Genomic DNA, 19348 nt, shown 5'->3' with positions numbered 1-19348 from the left:
AGTGTATTCAGTGAATTCAATGTATGACATGTTACAGGTGAGGACACAACAACATACAGTTATAATGTAAAAGCCACCTTTCTTTTTCAAACACACACACATTCACACTCTCTTCTCCTCCCGTCGTCCTCTTTAAGTCGGATTTTTTACTACCTAGACATTATTCACTGGGCACAAAACCAGATAATTTAAATAAGTACAGCGGTACAGGAAAAGAAAAAACCCTCTATGTCGAAACAATAATTCAAACAAAAACTAATTACCAAACCCTTTTGCTATATGTGGAGGTAAACATTATACACACAGTAATATTGTCTCATTATCACACTGTTTGATAACTTTTAATTTACACTCATTTAGACTAATAGACGCATTTAACTGAGGGCTTTTATTTCCATTGAGTCGAACACCGGAGTGTGTGTGCATTTGAGAAGCGTAATCGTCCCCGTGTGTTCCTTGTTTGCAAGTAGGAAGAGACTAAACCAGCGGGCATATATCTATATGCTCTTCCAGTAGAAAAGCTCCTCATTAAAATACACTTTAATGAGAACCCAAGTTTCCAGCCCACATTTCTGACCTTGCCGTATTTTAAACAAACGCAAACAACCAAGTGCTCTTCCTACACCATTAAAGCCCATTTAATGTCTTCATTGATCAATGTCACTTTCACATAAGCAGCTTATAATTTATCATTTGCGATAAGTGGATAGAAAACACAGCTTCCCTGACGGTAGAGGTGGAAAGGTCACAGATACAAAGTATTCATATTTAAAGAAAGGAAAGAGTGTCTTTTTTTGTTTGTTCGCTGTTTTTTAACTGAAGGAAACCAAGTTCCATATTAAATTTTATATTGGGGTCTATGCTAAGAGACAAGAATTAGAAGACATTCACTTAATACCAGTTTTTCTGGAATTTATGTAATCATGACTTTTACAGGGATTTAATTGCAGGAATTTACAGTGCTATTGTTTAGGATGCTCACTATGACCTAAGAATGATAAAAATCGGGATTCATGCTCAATTTAACATGTATGCAAAAATGCATTCGCACTAAAACACGCATGCGCAACCTCACACGCAACACAGTCGACGACACTGGATTTGGTCACCTGCAACAATGTACATAAAATGCCACTTGGTCACTCTCTAAAAAACCACAGCCACGTGATTTGAATAAGAGGAAGGTGGAACCTGTCGAACCTTGGCTCCCACCTTGTTCCTTAAGGCGTATGATCTCGGTGTCAGAGCCAAAGCTGTTCCACGCGGTGCAGTTGTAGATAGTCTGAAAGTCTGCTGGGACAATGTTGCTCATGGTCAGCGTGGAGATGACGCCCTCCTCTGTGTTCACAGTTTCTACGGTGTAGCGGCCGGACGTTCCAGACTCTAACACCGTTTCCTTCCAAGACCAGGCCTGTAAAACAGAAAAATAAAAAAGGTGTATGTACAATGTTACTCATGATTATTATTATTATTATTTACTGTGGAGCAGGTAATTTTACTCCAGGTGTGTGGATCTTTGGTCTGGTACACAGTCCAATTATTAAAGGTGACCAATCAACCACAGAACACTTCACACAGTTGATTTGAATCCTGCTGGTCGATGCCTGGATTCACAGGAAGGTATTGCAGTGTGGGCCTAGTCGTTTTGTCATTCCACCCGTATGTTCACGGCAAGCTCTTTATGCTATGTCAGCACGCTTCTCAATAGAGAAACATAATGACCATGAAAAGATCAACCTAGTGCTCTACGATGATACGGGGAGCGTTTGGGATGTTTTGTTCTGTTACAAGGTGGTATGAATTACTGATATCAGCGTAGAATGTTAGCTCATTTTGTCTGGTGAATAGCTCAGTGATCCACAGAAGTCTAGAAGAGGCATGAATAAATGGGAATCCATTCAGGATATTCAATGCTTCTGTGGCTGGTTAAAACTCTTCTGAATGCTGTGTTAAGGTTAAAAATGGTGGGATCAAAATTGTGCCTGTTAACTGCCCATTTGTTGCTGTTGAGTGCTCAGTGAAATTTCTCCTGGATCTGTAGACCGAGCTAATGTCTAAGCAGTTTTCTTTTCATCGCAGTGTTTGAATCACAGTCCTTTTTGCATTTGACTATTGGGAGACAGCATGCAGCCACTTACACAGAGGTGCGTGCTGTGAAACAGAAGAATCTGCAAAGAGGTACTGTGGATATTTTCAGTACAGTAAATAAATCCGAGTACAAAGAACAACAAAACAGTCTGAAGAATTCTCCATTAAAAAAAACTTGGATCAGGTCTGAAAAATAACATATTTTTTTCTTTGTAGAAGATGGAGTGCAAAAATGCTGGAATTCTTGCGTCCTTTAGCACATTTTGCATGCAAAACAAAAATATATGAAATATAAGTGAATTTCTTGTCTTGGTTCTGTGAAAAGCCAGTATTGAAATAACTTTCTTTTTTATTCAATGGAGAAAAAAAGTCCAATTCTGAGTCTGTTCTGTGGATAGAAATGCAAAACCTGCATCATGGAAGATGTGGTTAAGTCGAGTTTACTCTTTAGACCTTGATCATTTTAATTGTAACTGTAGCCTCGTGAAAACATAAAATAAAATACACATTGAAACATATTTTGAGCCGATAATATGTGAACTGATGAAAAATACATTTTTAAGCGAGAAGCACTCGGAGAACTCAAACCTCCTCCGAGAGTGTTCACTCGGTTTTTTCATTCTTTTCAGGGAATATTTTTGTATATTTCTATATATTCATTTTGCTTTCTTTGTTTTTCAAGAAGTTTGTAGCGCCAATACTTTCTTTGAAGATATAACATATGTTGGGGTCAACTTGAAAGAAAGGCAGGCGTTAAATGTATACATGAGGTCAGAGGTCAAATGTGACATGATATTTGGATGAAAATTATAATGGGATACTCGAATCCCCATATACAATATATATCATTTCCTGAATGTTGCGATTGCACACAAAGGCAGCAGAATTTTAAGTATAATTTTAAAGATAAAAGACATTTTAAGTACGTTTGACCCTATTTGATCTTGAAGAAGAGGTCGTCGGTCCAAAGTAACATGATATTTAGAATCACCCTATATATCAATATGCTCTCAATAAAAAACGATGGCATTAAGAAACAGTTTTAAACAGCTCCGACATGATATTTAAAATCATTATAGAGGTTCTCATGTTGATTTAATGCATTTATTTCTATGAAAATTTAACATACATATACAAAATAATCAATATTTTTTCAGGGGGTCTTAATACAGAGTGTATTGGTTTTTGAGGTAATATTTAGATGTTTATTTTGAAGTATAAAGCATATTTATTTATGCTGGATGCAGAGTAGGGAAGAGAGATTTCTATTTTAACAAAAGCAACACCTTTAACTCGGAGCCTTGAGAAACATACAATGGGGGAAACAGGTGTGAAAGTCAAAGTTCACCATCACAGTATTCAAACTTTGAGGTTTAAGCTTCAAGACTTTATTCTAAAAAGACTCAAATCAATGTGTCTGAATGACTGCACAGTGTAAAACCAGCAGTTTTGCACAGTATACAATATGGACATCTCCTTGCTTGGTTCTATTTGAGGTTTCTTCCTGACAAAAAGGTTTTTTTTCTTCCCACTGTCGCCAATTGCTTGCTCATAAGAGGTTGTCTGATTTTACCTTCTTTACCTTGCAAGCCGTGAACTGATTGATGGTTATGAAATAAAACTGTACTGAATTTTTGTTTAAATGAAAACAAAATCACTAATATAACTAAATCAAAAGTGACGTTATTGAGTTATCTCACAGTTTTTATAGGCCCACCTGAAATAAACGCGGTATTAATAACACTGCTGGTTAATGTTGAGCATTAGTATAACAAAATACACATCAGATGACAAAGTACGGCAATTAACCACGCTCATACATGCATGCACAATATGGATACTCATTCAAAGCGCGCTTATTAAGTGTGTTTACATTGTACGAGCGCCATAAATCTTAATATGATCAGCGCAACACTGCTCACATGCGTGCATTAAATGAGAACCGTAGGATCAAGAGTATATTTTTAGGATCCTCTTTCATGGCAAAATCCTCAGAATCTCAAGTATGTGAGCCAGACAGTCCGGATGTACTTACAATGCGGTCCGGCGGAGGTGTACTTCGGATGAAACATTTGATTTGTCCTTTCTCTCCATGTAAAGCTTGCTGAGTCTGTGTGCTTGAGATAGTAGGCGGCCCTGAAAAAGAACAACCATTAAAAAAAAAAAGTTAGAAGATGAGCCACAGAAATTGAAACATGAATAATTAAATTTAGTTTCAGGTCATGTGACAAATCCTCTCAACTGAATTCTTGGTGGAAGATTATATTCTAAATGTCTCCTATTTCAAGCGGTAACACCTGAAGTGTTCTGTAATTTGGGACTCCTGAGGAAGATTATATTGCTGTGAGATATGAACTTGCCTCATCCCTTAGTACAATCTAGCCAAGGGCACACCAGGACTGAACAAAGGGCATAAGTGGCAGCTTAGACTTCATTCTGGATAGAGAAACTGTTGATTTATGGCTGGCTTGATTTCTCCCGCAGAGATAAACGTTGTTCTTCGAGTGTAATCAGGACTGCACAGATGGAAAGAGAAAATGCCATTGTGGGGAGATAACACCCCTTGTCACAGTGTTTCACCTCAATCAATGTGCTTGCAGCAGAGTTGACCCCTGAACCAATAAGTCGTCAAATAAACATTTAAAGCCAAAGCTCGCTATAGTTGCCCAGAATGACCTCTATAACTGAACTAATCACAGTATCGATCAAGATATTGTAAAACAATATCCAACATTTTATTATATCGAACTGTATTACGGCCTTATTATTGCAGTCAATTTTATAACCATCAGCTGACATTCTGTGTAATCCGATTTTCTCAAATTGAGCCTGATCAAATGGAATGGCTTTATTAGCATTACAAACTACCCAGGCAAGGCAAGTTCATTCAACAAGTGCTGGGGCTACTGGACTTCAAGCCAGCATATGCTAAACCTTGGTCAGGCTACAAAATCTTGCCTGACAAGGGCAGCTCAGCCTAAATGACTGGTCTGCTTGCCATCTGGTCTTGAGGCTGCTCACACCAGGTGACAGCACTAATATGAAGACAAGCTGTCACACATAACCCAATTCCATCACTCATGTGATATTTCCCCCTCCTTTTGCCCTGAACTCACAGTGAGTAAAATTGGTAGAAAGGCAAGGTACCGAGCCTATGTTTTACACTTACAGTGTGATATTTAAAGACTGAATCAACCTGTGGAGGGAATATATGTTTGTTTCAAGCACGCCATACACAAAATTTCCACATAAATTCTTTTACAGTAAACTAAGAGTAGTATGATGGCAGCTGGTAATAGCTTCTTTCACAAATTCAAACCTTCATAATGCTGTTTGAATGTGAGGTGCTGATAACACTTTTCTCTCCTCTTAATTAGCTGCTCCCACCTTCAGTCTGATATTTCAAATTTGAATATCTTCAAAAGACAGAAATCCAACCTGAGTGAAATAACGGGGCATGTCTGAGAAAAAAAAATCACATTCACTAAAATCATCATCCTTGACTTTAATCGTGTTACTGGGGAAAAAAATTCCCAACATCCCTGAAATTCTTTGAATTAATTTCACTTTATAGTCCTCTATAGTACTTTATTTATTTTTATAGTGAATTTTCTTTTCATAGAGTGGACATAATTCACTTAAAACCCCCCAAAACAAAACAGCAAAAAATAAACATGATCACATCATTACAAACTGCATAATTGCTTACATCCACCTCTGCTTCCTTGCTTTTAAAAGCTGGGTTATTACAGAGATGCTCCTGCATAAATAGCACTGGTAAAGGCTTCCATTGGGTCCTTTATATTTGATTTAAAAAAAAAAAAGCTTTTAAAAAGCTGTTAAAATCAAGCTTTTTGTGAGTCTCTTGTGATGGCTAAGGTTAAAAACATGGGTTTGAGTTTGAGGGTGTGGCAAGTGAGGTAGCTTCTTGATTAGTGAGACAACTCACATCCCCGCCGACTTCCCTCAAACTCCCGCTCTCAGCCATCTCTCTGACGATACATAATTGCAGTTTATTACCTGTCTCTTATTAAAATGAATTAGCATTTTAATGAGACTTTGCCAGATGGTGTCTTGGTATGCTACTGGAGGATGCTGGAAGGCTGCTACTGCTGCACGCTGAATGATGCAGACACTTTAAGAAAAATGGATTGAGAGCTGCTCCTCTTCTTTCACTGCTTTGCCAACATGGAATGATAGTATGAATGCGGGATGTGTGTTTCACAGTCATAATAAGGGGGTTTATATGCATGATCTATATGTACTAACCTGTTATTACAAGATGGAAATAAGTATGTGGTTAGCATGGACTCCAACTGTCAACGCACAGCAAGATCAATTGCTTGCAGGCTGCAAAAGGGTGGTGGTAGTGACTGGGGAGGATCTATTCTATGGATCAGAGCTGCAAATGAGAATTATAATTAGATAGCTTTATCTCACTGGCTCAGCCGGGGCTGAAAGTATGTGGGTGTGTGTGTGTGTGTGTGTATGCCAGAGTGTGTGCGTAAAAAAACGTGTTTGCTGCTTGCACTATGTGATCAGAGCAAAAACACGCTAGTAGCTGAGAGGTGGGTGGCACTACAACATCAATGGTAGCAGCAGGGGAGGTAATCAAAATGTTGGGCACAATGTTTCACTCATTCATTTGAGGAGGTGTTAACTCTAGAGTGGACATTGCAATCTGATTACACAATGTCGGTGTGGGTGTCAAAATGCCAGGGCTTCCATTTCCTTCCAAAACTGAGGCATCCGCTTTGAACAACAGCTTGACATTTCCTCTCTACCTCAGCGCAGCTCTTCTGATTTCTCTGTTTTCTTTTGTGATGAAAGAGAGCACAAACAGCTGCAGGGCAAGTGAAACAGAGGAAAACTATCTGATATGGTCACTGATGGCTGATGATTCCCCACTGGAGGGAACCCACGGTAATGAGAGCCTGTCTATATTTTCCAGCTGTCGCGAAGTCAGCTCTTATAGACATTATGCGAAGAAGTCATACTTGTAAGAGCTGCGTCACACACTGCAGTGTGACAACACAGAAGACAGTAATCAGACACGGTTGTGAAGAGAAAGTGACTATATTGTTATATATTGACTAAATATTGTTATTAAGCTGGTTATTACTGGGAGTGACTGTGCTTGGAACAATCCTTCTGCTGTTCCACCTCCAACTGCACTATATCATAGTGTAGTGCAGTGTAGGAAAGATAGGTCACAAATGATTTCATCTTCATCCCTGATTGGCTGAGGTAACCATCATATGTAACTTCTGTTGAAATACAAATTTTCCTGGCCTGAATCATCTGACAGCTTCGCCACATTAGCCTGCCCTGCTTGAATACATCTTTACGACAGGGACCAGACTGTATATTCTCCTTTCTATTCCTGCATGCAGCATGATCTATACTGTCTCCGCACTCTGCTGTGAACACACATTTACAGTAATAACTCAGCATCACCACCACAGGCCACGGGCGCTTGTTTTATTTTCTGGCTACAAACAGTGCATTAACGACAACTGCAACTACAATCAGTATGCGCTAAGAGAATCTTTAAACATGAACAGAAAACATCAACATAAAAAATCTGGTTCAGCCTAAAAAAACACCCCCAAAACAGATTACGATTCTACACTCGAGAGCATCTTGCTTGCCTTGTGCACATAAGCATTTATTTGGAATGAAAACAACAATCTTGAAACGATCAGTCAACAGTAACACTTACTGTTCTTATGGAAAACACTTTTGAAGAGTGAAAAAACACGTCAAGAATGAGGATGGGATTGGTTGACGATGCATCTTATCTGTACTGAATGGACACACAGTGAAGGAAATGAGCACTCCACGACGCTGACAAAGACCTAGTTTTTCTTTATGGTTTTAACCTAAAGTTACCGTCGATGGCTTTGTTGAAGTAATTTTAAAAGTCATCGTCCTAATAAGTTTATAATCTGGCACAACCACATCAGCTCCAGCTATCACATGGGCACACCACACACTTTCATTACGTACACTGCTAACAATTTCAGCAAACCGTGAGTTGCAGCAGGACGTGAGTACTGCGCTGATCGTTTAATTGAAAAGTGTTTCAAAGAGTTCTGACGCTTAATTTATCTAACTGCAGCTGTTTTTAATAGGTTTATAACATTATTTGAACAAATGATCACTTAACCTGAAACAGCTTTAATGTGAATTAAAATTCAACTTTCAACTTGCCTATGCAAGTTCCACTTTCCATCCACCCATCCTATGGAGCTGAGAAGAAGAAGGACAAGAGAAAGACTACAGGGAAGATTCACAGAGGTGGTGAACAAGTTTTTCTCTTCCTCCTACACTGGCTGCTTTTTCACTCATTTTCAGTCCAGTCCTTGTCCCTGACCATTTTAAGAGCAATGTTATTTTGTTTGATGATGAAGCCACCTATCGTCATCATCAAATTGAATCATTCAAGCATAAGAAATGTACCTAACTCAAGGGATGAACCAGTTATGTGGTTCACATAACAGAGAACTTAGCCAAGAACCCATTTTAAATGGTATCTTTAGGTAAACTGTTATTAAGAGCCGGTTGCAAATATACATCATATGTTCTCATTTCTTTAATTAAATCCATTAAAAATGCCAAAGATAAAATAGTATTTTTGGACCAACAAGATTATTGTGCTCCAGCTGAAAGCCTGGTATAGCTCCACATTTTGTATGTTTTTGTACTGAATGCAAGGTGTCCTTAAAAAGAGCTGTGAAAACCAGAAAAGTGGAGAACAACAGAAGAAGTGGCAGTTCTAAAAAGCAGATGAACAGTATCTGAAAGACGTATCCTTAAGAAATAGGAAAGAAAATAAAGCAAAGACCTGCCACAGAACCTGGGAAATGCACCTGCTCCTTCATTTAATCCATCAACTGTTCACTGAAGCCTCATCAAAAATGGTCTCAGTGGAAGGGTGGCTGTCAAGAAGCCATTCTTAAGGAAATGAAACGGGGAGAAAAGGCTGAAGTAAGCCAAATTATACAAGTGACAGCATGTTTTTATGGTTTGATGAACTTTTGGTTCGAATCATCAACAATATGTACAGAAGACATCGAAAGAAAGGTCTCTACACGAATCTGTTAAACACAGCTGAGCCTCTGTCAGGGTATGGGGCTGCATGTCAAACAGTGAAATTGGGGATCTTGTTAAAATTGATTTTATTCTTCATTTTTAGAATGACAAACAAATTGCCAATTCATTAAAACACTCTCAGTTGTGGATTGGGCTCCCCAAAGTCCGGACCTCAACGTTATTAAAGCAGAGAGGGATTATTTTGACAGAGAACATAAGAAAAGGCAGCAGAAGAGCCTTGAATGTCCATTAAGGAGCCTGGAGAACTATTCCTAAAGATTACTCAAGAAATGACAAGAAAGCTTTCCTAAGAGAGTTCAGGCTGCGCTGAAGAATAAAGATACCAAAAAATGACTTTCAAGATTACTGGCATTGTACAAACTCAGTTTTTAGACTGTAGGTTCTATTGGCAGTCATTTGCACGCGGGGTCTTGAGGAATCTTGAGGGGTCGGTCAAGACTTTTAGACAGTACTGTACCTTGAAAAGGTCACGAGTTTGTCACAATACTGACACAGAGACCAGCAGAAGACCTGACCAAATTAGTGCTCTCCATATAAAAAGTTAACTACTATAGAAAATAGATATTGCTGCACATTATATTCTAAAACAGGTCACATAGTTACTAAAAGCATTGCAAGATGGCCACAAGCAGTCAATAACCACACAATATAACCACACTTCCTTCCATTTCTTACACTACTCCTATCCTTGCTTCTCACTTTACTGAATCTTCAGAGCAAGATGTCTTAACAATTGTCCCCTCCCTGCACATAATTGACACATTTGAGCCAGTGACTTCAAAACTGTTATGCTCTAAAAATCATAAAAGCCCGCAAGAACTAGCTTGAACTTTTGAATGAACATTCCTGCTTGTACAGTAAACCTCACAGTGAGGGTATAAAAGTTTTTTTCCCCCTACATATGAAAAATAATGTCTGAGCTGAGCAGAGTGAGTGCACATCAGGGGTACACATAATGGGAAAAAAATGAGTTCAAAGTCTTGCAGGAAGACTTGCAGATCATATCTCGCCGAGCTTAAATGTAGCCGGTCAGATAAAATATGCCGCATTTTAAATGTTTTCCTCTTCGTTAACTTGCACTTTTCTTTCTTATGTGGTGTCACAGCTAGTTTAAAGAAGGTAGGAATGCTAATTAACTTGGCACATAAAGACTGTCTAGGAAGAGAAACGGCAGAAAAAAAAGATCTATAACAACCCATTGCTCTGTGGGATATTGAGGGATTCTCCGTCCCTCTCTCTCTCCCTCACTGTGGTAATGGGTTTTCTCTCCCTGGGCTGCCCAAGTACTGTATGTGTGTTGTTATACATATTAATAGCCCAAAGGCGCACACATGCCCACAAACACAAACACAGACCACACATATACGTGGATATATATTAATTAATATGTACTGCCTGAGTATATAGCACTTAAAAGTTAAGCTAAATCCTTTCAAGCATGTCAGATAAGTCACCTCCTTCCAGTTTCTGCAGAATGGTCAAAAATATCATGCAAATACTGTAACTACACACATGGACGTGTCTTCTACTCTTCCTCGTATTCCCATCTACCTGACGACCATGTATGAAAAGCTGAGGACTTATGTATTCTAAAAACGTTTGTCTAGAGTAAGCAATATGTATCCATTAGTGACTTAAACAGAAACTGCCTCCCCTGCTAGCTGTTTGATTATAATTAAATTACATTCTTCCCCAGGGAAAGCAAAATCCTCATGTCTATGTGGTATGCCACAGTGGGAGCCGGTGACACAAAGCGACAGAGGGAGAGACAGAGGGAATGACAAATTATAAACACATGTAATTTAAACGATGCCGTTAAGGAATCAGGAGATAACTGCAGGGAAAACAAACTGCAGAGAAACATTCGAATGTGCAGCAGACACTGTCGCATCATGAATACTGTAAACATTCACAGCATTGCTCCTTTTTTGGGGGGGTTTATTTGTATATATATATTGTGGCCGTCTGTGCAAGACAAACAAACTAAACAAACAGAAAAAAAAGTTGTACAAAAATAGTGCTAATTTGTTCGTTTATTCATCGTGAGAACCGGCCGTGTGGCGCGTACGCTTTGCTGTTCGATGGCAGGATGATAAGAGGGAAGGAGACCTTATGTATCAGCAGTCGAGTCGTTGTCGTGGGACAATCAAGGAACCTCGGGAGACAACTTGGCACACGCCACCTCTTCAACCACAGTGTTTGCGCTTTCGCGAGTTTGACAATCTGATTCGCCTCAAGGTCTGGGTAAGAAATGACTCGGGATTTCTCGTGTGGTTTTGAAAAAGAGATGAATTTCAATTATTCAGAAGGGTAAAAAGGAAGGAGGCTTTGAATGTCAAATAACAATTCGGGCAAAGAGGTGGTGGGTAAGAAAAAAACAACAACAAAAAAAACAAGAGAGAGAGTGTGAGAGAGAGAGGAAGAGAGATGAAGAATATGAACAAATAAAAGACTAGAAGACATTGGAAACTTACTTGAATTAAGTCTGCAGGGACTGAATAAACATGCTATTTCAGCTTTGTTCCATGTTTCCCAGTGTGCTCTGAGTTGTGTTGTAATCTTTATTAAAACAATCCGTCTTCTTTCTCTCGTGGCAGCATTTTCACAAAGAACACAATCTCCACAGATGCATGAGCAGAAACGAGATGCATCAAGATACGCCAGCACACTGGATATGGTGGATTCTGTTTACATATTAAGGCTGCAGAAAAGATGCCGGTATATGTTCAAAAGGATGGGAGAGAAAAGAATTACACATGAATTTTCCTCTTCTCTGCCTTGATTCCAGCTGAATTCCTGGCTGAAAATAAGGGGGGTTCATTGCAGTTCATAGAAAGTCATGGTTCTGATCTTGTGCTGGAGGGAATACTGGTATCCCATTCTTTCTGATATGCAAAACTAGCGTCTGGATTTTGAAAAGAAAATCTTAAAACACACTGTTTGCTACTTGATGTATCTTCATCCCCAAATGAGCACCAGTGTTGCTTACAGGCAAACTCTTTTGTTAGCTTTCAAAATGTGCATTGACACACTGTGAGAATTAACTCAACATCATCTCGTTGCCGGCATTGTACAGCTGGATTGTTTTGTTTGGGGTTTTTTCTTGTTTCTTTTTTCCCCCTTTGGTTTTGCACAGGTTTCTTTCAGATGGACAAGAGGGAAAATAAGAAACATGTAAATCCCACAACTAAGAACCTCTGCCACACCGAAGCATGCGCCATGAATATCAAGCACTGGTAATGAAGTCATTTGTTTGAGAGTTGCCAGGTCTCCCACCAAGGCTGGTATTCATTAGTCAGTCAGTGCCTCAGAAAACGCAGCTTCCCTGTGACTCACGCAGAATATAATTAGCATTTAAGTACATTTCACCTGTTTATGAAACGTGCGCCAGATCGTGAAAACACAAAGTCTGTTTATTTTTTTTTTCCTGTTTCATCAGCTGCCACAGTAATGATAGCTAACGAAACGAACTGGGTTTTTATCACGTTACCTTTGTTAGCAAAATTCATTTGCATGAGCATCATTTTATGGAACGCTCCTTTGCCGTGTATGCTGGTTTGTGTTTTGTTACTATGCTTGCCTGATAAAATTAGCTGTCTCTAAGAAACGGATACCTTCAATGAAAAAGACTCGAGAAGAGAAATGCAGTTATATATTCTGTTGGAAGCTGCACAGAGGAAGATTTATATAAACTACAAAGGAAGCTGGATACAGAATCTTGTGACAAGTTGCTGTCTTCCTGCTGCCATTGACCTCAGACCTGAACACTCACACTTCTATTTGCATGCACTTCACAGCTTCGTGGAGGTGTATCAATACCCGTTTTTGTGTAAGACATGCAAATATTGCAGCTTACCATTGACAGTAAGAGAAACCTCCTTCTCCCCTGCTCCAACACGTGGCACGACGGCACGGCAAACGTATTTCCCAGCGTCCTCTTGTCTCACGGATTTCAGTGTCAGGAGGTTCTCGTTGCTAAGAACCTGCGGCAAAGAAGTCAAAGATCATCAAATGTAGCGACTCCAAAGTCACCTTTGCATTTGTGATGGCAGCAAAGCAGCGCTAACAGAAGGGAAAAAAAAAAAAACAAGGCAGCACACGAACCATTTAATACCTTAAAGGTCACCTCTTCTCAATTATTAAAATCCAATTTAGGGTCTGAGCTCAGGCGAGTAAAGCTTTGGCCTTTAATGTTGACAAAAGAAAAGGTGGAATGAGACTGAATTTGAGGATCAAATCAATGGATCTCACTTGAGAGCAGGTCACCAGGAGGCTGGGACAAAAAAAAATTAGGTCTAATGGAACTTTACAAACCACTGAGCTATGATAGAAAAAAATAACCCAAAGTACTTTGCAGAAACAAGTTCAGGAATAATTACAAAAAAGTTTGCTCTCGGCTGTATTATGTGATTATATAAGGTTTAAGTTAGCCTTTATCAATGCAAACTGAAATACTCACCACCCCAGAGCCTCTTTTCATCCACACGATGGTAAGAGAGGGATTTCCTGTCCAGGCACAGTTGAACACAGCATCAGATCCAAGGTCAACCTGCAAGGACTGAGGCTCTGCAGCCATGCGAGGGCCAACTATTGGGAAAAAAACAAAACAAGAAAAACATCCATAGATCCATAAATAAAGACCCGAGTTCTTTGAGCTCAGTGTCAAAACATGTAACGCAGCAATGCATTATTCCGCTGCTGGCATTAAAGGAATGCATGTAGGATTACTGAAGGAGAAACTCACAGTAGACATCAACATTGCGACTGATGTTGGTGCTGCCGAGAGGGTTGGTAACCTCGCATGACACAGGCTCCGTAAAGAAGGAGTGATCCACGATGACCTCGTATGTGTCCCCGGAGACCTCCTTAATTATACTTCCCCCTTTGGCCCACCTGGTGTTAGGATAGATGTCGGCAGGGGTGTGAGGGAAATTAAGGAAAAGGAGAAAACACATTAAGACAGGTTTCTCACACCTTCTTGTGTCGGTGGTGTTCCTTTTGTGTAAATAAATCATCATTCTGGGGCTGGTTTTCTGTGCTGGCTTCAGCATATTTTTGTGGCAGCCCTCCATGCAGTGACAAGCTCCCTGGCAACTCGGAGCAGACAGCACGTTCCTCATTACGCCAGACAGAGAGTGCCAGAGCACTACAGAATGACAAATGGTTAGCTCCTCCACCTTTGAAGACATTGCTTGACACGTACTGTATTAAACACAACAGCTGACGTTAATAAATTGGCATGGGATCGCATTAAAAAGCATCTGTTTGTGTTTGTGAATGATAGCCGGTGTGACGATGACACAGACCCCCCCTCCCCCGACATGTTCAGGTGAGACTTTTATGATGTCACGGGCAGTGGCGTCTCACTCGGCGTGGCGCGGATGGCTCACTGCTGCCGCGACAGACAAGGCCCATTTATAAAAATGAAGCAAAGGCGCATGTGGATGTGCCGGATCGCTCTGGAAAAATTTAGACAGTGCTGTGGGGCATGCAATGCATCATGCACGCTGATATCTTCCACAGTAAATATGTGGCTGCATGCTGATGTGGCAAATGAAAACAATGACAGCGGTGCCAGTGCTTGTCTCCATTTTATATTCCTGCCAGTACCGAGAAGAGTTTTCATGGGATAGGGAACTCATTTGTTTTCCATGGCTAAGCTGGCCCCATGCTTGACTAAAAATCATTTAAATGAGAACAGATTACCTCATTCAATCAGTAAGTGAATTGAAGCAGAATTCTAATTGGGCTTCATGGGATTTTTTTTTTCTTTCCCATGCTCGCTTATTTTAGGCAGTAGATCTTTTCCGAGCCGTGTTTTTGTGTGACAACAATACAGCTGAGAGCACTGCAACACCTGCGCTTCCAAAAATAATGAAATTAGGGCAGACAGGTGTTTTAGGCCTGTCTAATCAAGTAGTATTGATGCTTGCGAACTGGTCAGCTCGTGGGAGGATTACAACACACAAACTGAATATAACACAGTATGGCTGTAAATCTGCAAAGTCCAATCATTCGAGTAGCAGAGCATTACCCACAATGATTCTTAGGATGTAGATTCTATACATTTCCAGATAAAAATAATGTGAAAACCATTATGTTAATGATGATGACTGCTGATGTTCCCATCATTCTGAATATGATTATTATTTTTTCAGCTGCTGTTTAGATGACTTGGATGATACAGATGTTGATGGCGAAGACGTTATTAATTACACTTGCGATGTTCTGGTAATCAGGATGAAGACAATAATAATGATGATTAGGATGATGACAATGATGATGTCGATGATGACACTGATTACTGAACAAAGAGCACGATGAAGGAGGATGAAGTACAGGAATTAGACTGGCAAACGGTTCCCAGTTTACTCTTGCTCTTGGAAGCAGCTACTGACAAAACCAAGCAGCAACTTCCAGCACTGAAGAAAAATGAAACTAAAGTGGGTCAAGTGGCTGGCCACTTGATGTTTGCTCCACGATTGAGTAAATCCCCATAGAACTTCATTTTAAACAGCAGAAAGAAATAAGTAACTAAGGCGGTAAGCCAGTCTTTCTAAAAACAGTTTGCGTACACTCATCATGTGGATGAATTTCATGGTAACTTTGGCCTTTTAATGATTGCTTTAAACTTTTCTCTTATCAGGTTGTAATAATAATATTAACAGCATATACCTTTAAAGATTTTCAAAGCTAGGATTGGGTGCATTATTTATTTAATTTATTAAATGATTTATTTTCTCTAATCCACACAGGGTAAAAAGTATGGTTTGACCCTTGGTTAATGTCCGTTAGCAAGTTGCACCTCGACCAGAAGCTTTTAGTAGCCATCAGCAAGCTTCTGGCATAATTCTGGCTGGATATTTCATCGCCCCTCTTGGCAGAATTGGTCGAGTTCATTTAACTTAGTTGGTTATTTGGCACACACCCTGCTTTTCAACATAGTCGCCAAATTTTCAAGGGTTGAGGTCGTTAAATAAATTAATAAAACTAATTTTCTTTAATGTGTTCTTGAAATTCAGAAGAAAGCATGAAATTCAAGAGCAAAAAAGAGGATAAAGTGCAACAGTTTAAGTAAATTTCACAAGTTATAAACCACGAAGATTATTTGATCCGAAAGCTTTGAAACAAGTAAAGTGACTCAGTAGATGGTTCATGACTGAAGATAAAGAGCAAAAACAACACAAACAGTGATGCTATGACATCTGCATTTACATAACACTATGCCACCGTTTCACTTTACCAGGGCATACTGTAGGAGTCGTAATGGGGTAAGCACAGATGTTCGGGCAGCCGGCTGCTCCCGAGTGGAGGCTGCGGCTGCCAGGTTTGGGAGCCTTTGACAGTGTTAGAGGGAGCAGAGACAGAACGCCGTCGTCCGCGGGGAGCATGGAAGCTCTGTTGGTGTGCTGGGCCTTGTCCAAGGCTCATGTCTAAACATAGCTGGAGCAGGCTAACACAAACACCTGCATTCCCTTTGGGAGGTTAGAAGGGCCAGTGCGAGCTTACTCAGTAGCTGACTCACTTTACACTGCTGTGTTCTAGTCAGGGATTTGATTCAGACAAAGGGTGTGAATCCTGTGTGCCTGAGTGTCTCTGTGCATGGGCATGTGTCTACGTGTGAACGCGCAGGTTTGTACAATGTGTGCGTGTGTTTGTTATGTTCATGGGTGTGTAAGTTAATAGTGTTATACAGATAAAAGGTCTGCCGTTAATGGAAGCTGAGGGTGAAAGTGACGTGGAGTTGGGGGAGGGGGGTGTATTTGCTGAATGTGATTAAGGCAATAAAACAATAACAATTAAATTAGGCAGGTATCTGTGCCATCAGCATTGAGACTCACAGTAAATCAGGCCCTACAGTTATTATCAGCATGGTTAAGCACGGCACAGCGCCGTTCTATTCTGCCTTCCATGCATATTGAAAGTGATGACTACTCTCAGAAGAACGTAAAATAAATATGCAGGTTTAGTAATAGCGTAGAGCCATTTTGACATGGACATAAATTATAGAGCTATTTTTTGATCTACGGAGAAAGCGAAGCAGGTTCTACAGATATCGATTTGACAAATAATAAAAGTGTTTTGTGGGCCCTTAAAAGTTTAGGATAACCTCAAAAAATTTAGGAATATTTTAGACCAACCAACCTTTCCAAGGTTCAGTCAGGGACTTTTTTCCCCACAGAATCTTTATTTGTCTAGCAGTTTACTCATTTAGATTTATGCCAAGCTTTAGGTGGGGGCTATTAAAACAGTTTAGTTTAGTCTGAGCTTTTTTACTTCCCTCACCTTGACTTGTATATTTGTAGAAATGGTGCACGATGGTGCGTTGGCAAATATGCTCTGAATTACAGAGACAATTATTTTTGGCATTTTTGTACATAACATTTTTTCTTTTCTCTTATTTCAATGAGGATTATGATGAATGTAAAAATTAGCCATGTCCCAAGTTTGTATTGATTTTGGGTATGGTCACAGCAGCGTAAGCCATGCAAGCGATCCATCCAGCAGTACAACAACAACAGCGCTTAAGTGTTGGGAGGACTGGGATGTTATTTGTTACAGTGTCATGCAAAGGAATGGGTTTTGCAGTTGCTCTGTGCACAGCTATGCTGTATCGGCAGATGAGGGACCTGATTTGCTTTGTTTGTTATTCTTTCTCTTCTCTCTGGTGGCTTCTTGTTTGGATCCGAGAAAACCTTGTGTGCTAGCTGCGTGATTCTGATGTTTGCCAGTTATCTCTCCCAACCATTATAAACAGTAATGAAGATGTTCCAACCCACTCGTCTTCCCCTCCTGGAGTATGTTGATTCCCTGACTGCCAGCGGAAACACATGCCAGTTACTCTTATTTCACTCTTTTGAGCATTGCATTTATCTTCACTTCCAACAGTCCCCTTCTTTCCTCTTTGCTCTTGAACTGTGATCTGGCACAAGTTCATGCATTTCAGGTATGGAAATATGTCTTATTACTGTTGCTATGTTTAAGCACGAGAGGTTATGAACAGCAGAAGGCACCATTCCTTTGACTAGTGCCCCCACTATCTTAGGTCTGTGTCTCAGGAGTCTATTGAACTGGAGGATGGCAAAGTGGTGCAGTGCACACTGGGAATGGATGGCACTCCCGGGAATGGAAAAGAAACCATCCGTCTAAGAACTCTTGTGTCCTTGTACTATATCTGATCTGGGGTAGACAGAGTGTATTAGTACTGAATAATGGCCCCACACTGCTTGACCAGCTTCCTGCTCTCCTCTGTGATATTGTTCTCTAGAGGGGAAATTTGTGAGGGTCTCTCCCTAGTCAAAGCCTATCAGGAAAGCGATATGATTCCCAAAATTTCTCAGTCTACCGTGACCTGAACGGCAACGGTCCATGGAAGTCCTAAAGTGCTTGTACAAATTGCAGATAAATCTGAATGAGGGACTATGAAACTGTGTAACTGTCAAAAAGAGTAAAATTTTAAATAATGGCAATTATTAGTCTGATTATGGTTTCTAAATCCCACTGTGGATTGTGCCAATAACAGTGGGGCGAGGAGAGAGAAAGGAAAAGAAATAATAAGATTTAAAAGAGGGGATATGGCAGTTTTAGTCTCTTTTCTCTCAAGCTTTAAGCATAGCTTCCGAACCATTTTTCCTTTTTTAGTTTGTCAAACTAGAAGAAAAAGTTATCTCAACTGCCATTGAATTTTAGCTCTCGATACCCCGGGGAGAAGTCTGGCTCTCACATTGATCCAGTCTTATAACAATAGAGGTGAAATCCCTTTTGCAGGTAAGATAGACGTTCTGTCTCTGCTGTGCACCTACACAATCAAATACAAACCTTGTTTTCCACAATATCACTGCCCTTCCTCCCCTTTTCTTTTTCAAAAGGGCAGGATCCATCAAAAGGCAACATCTCTGTTTTGCCACCTGTGAGTATGTTGTACATCCATTTCATTTCCCAGTACCATTACAAGATTCTGAGCCAGCCAATTCCCTTTGCTATCGATTTCACTCCATTTATTTTTTGCCGGGTTTTAAAAACCTCCCACACAGAAAACCATCTCTTGACAAATCACTTCAGTATTACACTTCTGGAAGGCTGTGCGAAGGCTTTATGAGAATAATTAATGTCCACTTCCTTGTGCCATTACAATTACTGATGT

General features: G+C 40.0%; 1 protein-coding gene across 8 annotated transcripts in view; it reads right to left on the bottom strand.

The window, feature by feature from the left end:
* The window catches only part of kirrel3b (kirre like nephrin family adhesion molecule 3b), a 165094-nt gene that overhangs the window by 11779 nt on the left and 133967 nt on the right, over positions 1-19348 (bottom strand). For 5 of the 8 annotated variants that reach the window (XM_042222547.1, XM_042222548.1, XM_042222550.1 and 2 more), the window contains exons 8-12: positions 13949-14097; positions 13664-13791; positions 13061-13187; positions 4124-4224; positions 1201-1411 (exon numbers count right to left, since the gene is read on the bottom strand). In XM_042222547.1, coding sequence (XP_042078481.1) covers positions 1201-1411; positions 4124-4224; positions 13061-13187; positions 13664-13791; positions 13949-14097 — 716 coding nt within the window. The remainder of the gene's footprint in view (positions 1-1200; positions 1412-4123; positions 4225-13060; positions 13188-13663; positions 13792-13948; positions 14098-19348) is intronic. The other 3 variants (XM_042222549.1, XM_042222552.1, XM_005927303.3) reach the window with 1 other exon arrangement.

Source organism: Haplochromis burtoni, unplaced genomic scaffold (assembly GCF_018398535.1).
Source record: "Haplochromis burtoni strain Fernald_Lab_line unplaced genomic scaffold, NCSU_Asbu1 Contig_88, whole genome shotgun sequence".
NCBI lineage: Eukaryota > Metazoa > Chordata > Actinopteri > Cichliformes > Cichlidae > Haplochromis > Haplochromis burtoni.
Note: the sequence above shows the minus strand (reverse complement) of the source record. Positions and strands in the feature narration are given on the sequence as shown.